The sequence below is a fragment of the Artemia franciscana genome, chromosome 2 (genome assembly GCF_032884065.1).
Source record: "Artemia franciscana chromosome 2, ASM3288406v1, whole genome shotgun sequence".
Classification (NCBI taxonomy): Eukaryota; Metazoa; Arthropoda; class Branchiopoda; order Anostraca; family Artemiidae; genus Artemia; species Artemia franciscana.
The window spans coordinates 5,018,700-5,027,656 of record NC_088864.1 but is presented as its reverse complement, the minus strand read 5'-3'; the positions used below and the strand labels follow the sequence as shown (position 1 = coordinate 5,027,656).

The window sequence follows — 8,957 nt, the reverse complement described above, 5'->3', positions numbered from 1 at the left end:
TAGAGGCGTTCCTTGGACAAGCGAAAATCGTGGCTAAACAAATTCCTTTCTAATCTAACAACTTGAGCAAAATCAACGGTGGACAGGTTTTCCAGCAAAAAAGTTTCCAACGATTTTCTCTCTGAAGAAATAATATGTCGTTTCTGTTTTTTGTCCTTAATAATATGGACTAGGGTTTTTAACTGTAGTGTATGGGCAAATTGCGCTTCTTTTCGGGTATTTAAATGTAATTTATATCTTAAAGACTTGGGAATAAGGTTTTCCTTTCTACAGGATTCTAAAAATTTTTGTTGATTGATAATATTAGCATGTTTTTTACCTAGACTAATAAAATAAAAGATATCATAGGTCAACTGCTCCCCATAAGCTAGACGAAAATAGTTTCTACTAAAATTGTTTCTACGTTGTATTTGTTTGTTATGGAAAGGCAGTGTGGTCTTCGTCGCTATTTTCGTCTAGCTCATGGGGAGCAGTTGACCTATGATATCTTTTATTTTATTAGTCTAGGTAAAAAACATGCTAATATTATCAATCAACAAAAATTTTTAGAATCCTGTAGAAAGGAAAACCTTATTCCCAAGTCTTTAAGATATAAATTACATTTAAATACCCGAAAAGAAGCGCAATTTGCCCATACACTACAGTTAAAAACCCTAGTCCATATTATTAAGGACAAAAAACAGAAACGACATATTATTTCTTCAGAGAGAAAATCGTTGGAAACTTTTTTGCTGGAAAACCTGTCCACCGTTGATTTTGCTCAAGTTGTTAGATTAGAAAGGAATTTGTTTAGCCACGATTTTCGCTTGTCCAAGGAACGCCTCTATAAAAAATTAGAGGGCTTACGAAATGAATCTTCGATGAGAAACCGTATTTATTCTCCAAGATTCACTCCTGGGCCTGCTATCGTTAACCTCTCTTCTAAAACATTGGAACCCCAGGAAATCGAAACACTAGAAAAAGGTCCAAAATTTTCTTTTCTACCGAAACAGGTTCCTGTGGCAGATATAGTTTCCTCTCTAGAGTCCGCTTTGCATAAACACTATCCTTCTGTCTCTAACCCGGATGAAGTTAGATCAGGTCTAATAAATATCCTCTATAATAGCCAAAAAAAGTTTAAGCCTCCTACTAATTCCACACCGGAAAATCTGCATGACATAAAAATACTATCTAATCTCCGAAAAGATCCTTCTATTATAATAACTAAAGCAGACAAAAGCAATTCACTTGTTGTCATGAATACAACAGACTATGACAACAAAATTTTCTCGCATTTAAATGACACAATTACATATCAAACAATAACTCATGATCCTACTGATCAGTTCACTAATAATATTATAAATGAATTAAAGCAGCTAAAACAAAATGGTAAAATCACCCCACAACTATACAATAAATTTTTTCCCCGTGGTAGTTTCTGTCCTAAACTCTACGGTTTACCAAAAATACATAAACAGGGTATTCCCTTAAGACCTATTGTGGCTTGTACTAAAGCTCCCGCTGCCAATATTGGAAAATGGCTTTGTGCAGCTTTCAAACCTTTATTGTATTCTCAAAATTCCTATATTCATAACTCGGCAGATTTGATTAAAAAACTTAGCAACACAAGTATTTCAGAAAACACAATAGTTAGTAGTTTCGACATTGTTTCCATGTACACAAATATAGATGTAACTATTTCAGAGGAATTATTAAAAAACAAAATAGAAGAAAATTACCACTTGATCGAGACTTCAGCGACAGGAATTGATTGTGAAGTTTTAATGACTCTTGTTAAAATTTGTAATAAGTTTTCTATGTATTTTCAATTTCGCGATTCTTTTTATCAACAAAAAAATGGATTACCCATGGGGGCACCTTTATCCGGGCTACTAGCAAATATTTACGTCGAGAATCTTGAGAATTGGGCATTGAATTCTTATTTTCTAAAACATGTCTATTGGGGTCATTATATGGATGACGTAATTTCACTTTGGAATTATGGGGAAGCTGAACTTCGGGGCTTCTTAGATCATCTTAACACTTATGACCGAAATTTGCAGTTAACCCTTGAAGTTGAAATTGAAAATAAACTACCGTTTTTAGATGTATTAATTATTCGTAAAGCTGATGAACTGGATTTTACTATATATCGAAAGCCAACACATAACAATAGATATCTTCACTTTAATTCAAATCACCCCCCACAAGTTAAAAGAGCAGTTGTAATTTCCCTCATTGATCGTGCCCTAAATATTTGCTCCCATTCATATATAAATGCAGAAATAAATTTTATCAGAGATATTCTTTTTGGTAATGGATACCCCATTCCTTTTGTAAATAAAATAATTAGCCGTAGAATAAAAAGACATTCTTGTAAAATCGAAGAAGATACTTCACAATGTGAGGCTATTGATAAGCCCTCAAATATTGTCTATCTTCCGTATATCCCAAAGATTACAACAAAATTAAAAAATATTTGCACAAAAAATAATCTGTACGTAGTTTTTACTAATAATTTTAAAATCATCAATTTCTTAAATTCGGGTAAAGATAAGACCCCAGTTACTCGCCAAAGAGGGGTCTATCAAATACCCTGTGATTGCGGAAAATACTATGTCGGCAGGACCCATCAGAATCTAGACAAAAGGTTACATCAGCATAAAAATGACATAGACAAGGCCTTAATTTCAAATGGTTCCAACAATTCCTTTGATTCTGCTCTAGGTTGGCATATTTTTAATAATCCGTCCCACATGATACTTTTTGAAAACTCTTCACTCATTAGTAATGATTTGGGAATAAAACAGGTGGTTCGAGAATCAATTGAAATTAATCTCAAAATCAATAAAAATATTTCTTTGAACAGGGACTTGGGGGAATACTCACTAAATTCTTTATACTCAAATTTAATTAAAAATGATCTAACAAAATATTTTACTAAACCAATTTATAATAGTACTGAACCAACTACGAAAAGGCCTTTGAGACAGGCTGCTAAACAAGCAAGATTAGCTTTAAGAAATTGCATCTAATCATTTTATTCTCTTTAGTTTGAATGAGTTTATATTTCTTCATTTCATTCTTTTCGCCAGTCCTGGTTGAACTTCGCTGAAGTAAGGATGCTAGGGCTATATTTTTAAAAAAAATTGTTTTAATAAGTGTTTTTATATTCAGTTTTAATTCTCACAATTTGATGTAAGTTCTTTTATATATATATATAGTATTGTATTGTGCTGAAGACGGCCCTTGGACATAGGGCCGAAATATCTACATAAATAATTTCCATTGTCTTGAAAAAACTTTCCCTATTGTTTCTACGTTGTATTTGTTTGTTATAATGTAAATTATTTTAAAAACGATTAATAACATCGAAAAGTATAGTAAGTATGGTGGGATACTTCTTTTCAGAACCATCAGGTTCTGATCTCATCAGAAATTTGAGTCTTTCGATTTTCTGTCGTTTTTTTTGCATAGTGCTTGTTTTTCTTCAAATCGTTTTATCCTTTTTTTATATTTTCGCTGCATTTTAATTATAGATAGAAAGGAAGTGTGGTTTGAGGAATTACTTACAATGAGAAGACCTTTTCTCTCTTGTTTTTAATGAATTTGTAGGATATTATAGAATACAACGTGTAAAGTAGAATGGCAAAAGTGTGTGACACTTTTTTTTACAGTTCAAAAACGCTTGGAAAGAGTAGGGGGGATATGTCTTGAAACAACATGATGAAACTATCAGAATGATCAACCGATTCAAAGCGATGCCTCCACAGAAACTGACCCCCCAATTCTTAACGTACCAAGAAAAAGTTAAAAACTTCGTACAAAGACAGTTTGTGTTTGCGTCAACCTTTTCGAAAACCTTTTATTTAAAGCTTTAAACTTCCAACTACTTTGATTTTTCGGTATTACCGCTTGAATAAAGGCATTTTAGTGCTTATAAACAATGAACCATAACAACAAAGTCTTTTAAGCCGTGTTGGATTAAGCTATCATCAAACCTCACGGTCGAAGGAGCTAATAGTTGTCAAAACGTGCACAAATTTGCTTCGGGCGACATCTAGTATGCAGACTAGCCAATATATACATAGCCTCTTTGCGCAATAACAGTGTAATAATTTATTTGCACAAAGGCCAGCAGTAACTTGAGAAAAAGAGCCAAAAAAAAAATAAAACAAAAAAGATCGACAACACTTCGATTAAATGCACTAATAAGAGCCTTACGGTTCAATCCTAGTCTCGTAAATTTCCCTAACTTCAGAATATCTTCAAAATCATTCTTCCTCATTATTATTGCCCAGTCTTATCAATAAAACTTAGCCCAAAAATCTAGCAATTCCTTACATTCAGCTCCAAAATTTAAAAGTTTTTCACCAAATACACACGTACATTGGATAAAAGTAAGGACCATTTTGCTGCCTAGTCCGACCCATATATTTCCTTCTTTTCAAAAATGGGAACTTATTCCCTCTCATGCTTAGCAAACAACTCGACTTACCCCTACTCCTTACTTAAATAAATTCCTTAACCAATCCCCATTCCATTTACCCGTACATACAACTCTAGTGACCGGATTTTTGACGTCTTCTCGAGCATCACTTGATCTCCTTATTTTGTAACCTCTTGTTCAGTCTTGTCACTATCGATTGGAGATCCACGCTCATACCCACACCTTCTTTTCGTAGCTCTCTCGAAACAAATTCGTCTAGTATTCTCTACATTCCACAGCATTTAAATATGCTCCAAAGCCTAATCATATGTACCAGCCTTCAACTTCCAAGTGACCTCTGGCCTAAGTCACCCTGAATTACAATGTTATTGACAAGTCCAATTACCCCCAACAACCCTTTTTAAATACTGTACCTGAACACTTTCCAGCATAGTATTTCAATATCACCAATTTTCACAGCCATAATGCATAGCCTAAATAAAATAGTAAGAAATGCTTGTTTATGCATGTTTACCTCTTTAATCTTAGCTAACTGGTTCGCCTCTCTCTTCCAAATGAATGAATGAATGAATGACTGTATTTAAAGCCATTTTTCAGGCCGCATACATACATATATAACAACAAACAAACTAAATTATGTAGCAATCTACTTTCGAATAACAAGACCCTTCCGGACAAAATTTGCCACTGCTACTATATTTATTTTCGACGTCGACTTCAAAGTTCCAAGAAGGGGCTCACGACCATCCACCCCAAGAAAGCTCCCTCTTAGCTCATTTAGCCCCTGACACCTGAAAAGAAAATGGTCTAGCCCATCAAGATCACCGCAAATTGGACAAGTATACCGCAATTTTCTTCAATGTCAAGACACATTGAAGAAAAATTTCAGAAGCTTCCAAACTATAAGTGAGAACTTACTGTGGCCTGTGTCCTCAAAAACTGTTTCCACTAGCAAAAGCAGCATCTATTGTAAAATAATGGAATCCTGACACGAACAATTGGATAACCTGTCATACACGACATGATCTACAGGGATAACTGCAGTCTGAATGCTGGTTTAACTTACGAAACATTTACTTATATATAAAAAAAAATACAAAAAGAAGAATTTATTCATTAGCTATGGGAGGCTTAGTCGACAGAGATCTTCAAGATTTTCCTCATCTTCACTCTCCTCTTCCGATGTCTCTTCTTCCTCTTCTTCAATGAAATAAAAGAAATTTAGACAGATTTGTTCAGCCGAAATGTAAAAATAAAAAAAAAATAAAGCATTGGACAATAAATTTGATATATTAACAGAAAAATAGACATATCTATTAAGAGACAAACTTAAAAAACAATCAAAATTTTTTTGACAAACAGTCACTTTAACCAATGAACCGAGAAAAATAATCCAGGTATACAGCTCGCAAAAACTTTTACTTTTCAAATGAGAAAAGGTGCTAAAAATACTCGATTCGATTTATTTATGACTCGATGTAAATAAATTAAAAATAGAGTATAACATAAAAGCAGAAAAGAAAATGACAACAAAAGAAAACTGAAAAATAAAACAAAAGCAAGCTAAATAACAAAAAAAATGAAGGGAGGGGGTCATTTACTTCTTTAAAAAGAAACACCATGTGTGTCTATTGGCTCGGTTATTGTAAGTTTTAATACATCTGCTGATGACAGCCATAGGATCTATGTTGCCATATTTCTATTTTACCAAGTTTTGATCCAGATGATGGACATATAGCCAGTCTCTCTTTTTTCACATAGCGTTGACATGCGTCCAGATACTTACCATGCGTTGACAGATACTTACCACGGCTTATGAAGATTTACCAGTGCATCTAATTTGAAATACTTTCTGAGGATGTGCCACATTTTAAAATTACTATTCCTTTTTATTCTCGAAAAATAATTTTATATATTCTTTTCATTTTTGAAGATTTTTTTTTGTAAAAAGAGATTATTTTTGTTTTTGTTTATATGTGACGTAACTTATTCCCCGTTATCCTGCATTTTCCAAGGTTGGTAGGTGTAACTTATCCGACAACTAATCTAGACCGTTTCAAGTAGTAATCCCACTAACCTTTATGCCATTTATATCTCGTGAAACGCTAAAGATAAATAATCAGGCTTTTCGATAAGTAATCATGGAATGCTTGGATGCGCTATAACTGTTTTTACCCCCCCCCCCTGCTTAAAGTAATAATCATTATTTTAAGCATTAAAATAAATTGTTATTTATTAGTATCAGTATTGTTTTACATATTCATCATACATGAATTATTTCATACCCCACTTCTTCTACCCCACTACACCACCTACACTCTACCCCACTTCTTATATAGTATTTGTCACTTTTATTTGAGGCTTCTATTTCTCAGTAATATATTCCAGCAACTCTTTGGAAGGTCTCGTTACCTGTGTCTTAAAGAAGGGAAAAACCCAAAGGGTTGTGAATCGTATAGACCAATTACTATTTGTTCCACTATTGGTAAGCTTTTTGAAAAGTTGATCTTCCTAGAAATAAACACAAAGTAAAACCGTGGAGACAACATGTTTGGATTTCGCGAAGGCTTGTGTGTGCAAAACGCACATGCAGTTTTTTGGCCATTTTAGACCGCAATAGGATGATGAAAAAGAGCGTGAATGCGTGTGCAGTCGACATTTCCAAGACATTTGATTATTTTTTTATATTATTCTTTTTCTATTGAGAGGTGGAATAAACCCTTTAACAACGTCTCTTATGGAATTAGTATGGTAATGCTCCATACGGGTGCGGCTAGGTAGCCAGCTGAGCAACTTCATCACTGTTTGTAAAAGTGTGAAACAAGACTCCGTGCTTAGTCCAGCTCTTTCCAGCCATCCAGCTCTTTCCACCGCTACTACAAATATTCCTTCATTTCTAATTGAGCCACATATTTCCTTCTATTATCAGACGATTTTCTTCTATTATCAGGTGACCTCTAGGTTCTCCAAAATACAGTTCATAAAGTTTGCTCTGGTCTTAATGAGATTGGGCTTCAAGTCAACCCCTCTAAAACTGAGCCTCTCGTCAACAGTTCGTCTCAACAGCCTTACATTATTATCGATGTTGACCAAGAAACTATTTCTGCATCGTTCTCTGAATTCTTTAGCTCTCCCGTTTGGATCAAATATTAAAATTATTAAAACACTTGTTATCTCGGCGTCGAGAGGAAAGCTTAGAAAGTCGTACGTGCTGCTTGCTCAAGTTAACGGCCAGTTGCACAAGATAATCCTGGGCAGACTTTACAACGCTTTTTCGCATCGCATGTTTCCTTCTTGGCCCCTTTTGTGGAGTTTTTTTTTCACAATATCTGAGCGGAAGAAAATTAAATCTTTATTCTTCAGTTTTTGCAAATATCTTCTGCAATTGCCGCTTTGGGCCCGCAACCGGTACATTTCGAGTAAATATGGCGTTTTTTTTTTAATTCTTCAAAAATGGACCAGCTTGCAGACAGGTTCCGTAAGCGTCGAGAAAATACTACCGACTTTCCACTTAATTGTTTAGCCTAATTGTGATGCTTAAATAGCTGAGATTTTATTTGTGTTTTGTGAGTTATTTCTTGTTTATTGTTTCCATTTAATTTTATTTTTCTGCATTTTTTTAACTCCTCTAAGTGCATTTCATGCACGCAAAGAGGGTTAAAATATATATAAAAATATATATATATATATATATATATATATATATATATATATATATATATATACATATATATATATATATATATATATATTTATACATATATATATATATATATATATATATATATATATATATATATATATATATATATATATATATATATGCATATGTCTATATACATATATGATTTCCGTTGTCTGAAGCAGAACGTACATCATTTTGAGAACTGATTTTTTGGGGAGATAATCGAGTCATCAGCTGCTAAAAAGTGTATATAGGTTTTATGGGAAATGTTGATCTATCAGCTGCTAAATGTGCATAGATTTTTGGGGGGTATCCTATATAATTTACAGGGTTCAAAAGCTCTAGCCGATCCCCTTCAGACTTGGCTACCAGAGCCTTGTCACCTATGAATAACACTATACTAAACTGTAGATCACCGAATACACTATTCGAAAATATCCGAGCTTGATCGACATTCTTAAAAGTTCAACAATACTGAATTTCCATCACAAGAATATTTTATTTGAGAATTTGAAGAAAAAAGATATAAATTAAAGTAATTAAATATTCTTTAATAAATTTCATACCTATTATAAAATTTCATCCACACCCCTTTATTTCATACCCCTTAATGAATTCATATCCATTTAGGAATCAAAAACTGAAGATAGTTTCCATCGGAGTTTTATGTTTTAAAAAAAGGGTTATCACTCGGTACTTTTTTTTAAGAGGAATTTTCTGAAAATGCCCTTAATTTCTGGAAATAATTTCGAAAGTCCTATTTCTCTCTTTTTAATGTATAACAGATTGTGTCTATCGCAAGTTTTTAAAACTGCTTTTCTAAGAAGCGCAAAAACTGGG

General features: G+C 33.4%; 1 protein-coding gene across 1 annotated transcript in view; it reads right to left on the bottom strand.

Annotated features, from left to right (window-relative positions):
• Window positions 1–5,488: 5,488 nt before the first annotated feature.
• Window positions 5,489–8,957, bottom strand: part of LOC136036317 (uncharacterized) — a 69,963-nt gene continuing 66,494 nt past the window's right edge. Inside the window, exon 4 of the mRNA XM_065718473.1 lies at window positions 5,489–5,632. Coding sequence (XP_065574545.1) covers window positions 5,553–5,632 — 80 coding nt within the window. The 3' untranslated portion in view covers window positions 5,489–5,552. The remainder of the gene's footprint in view (window positions 5,633–8,957) is intronic.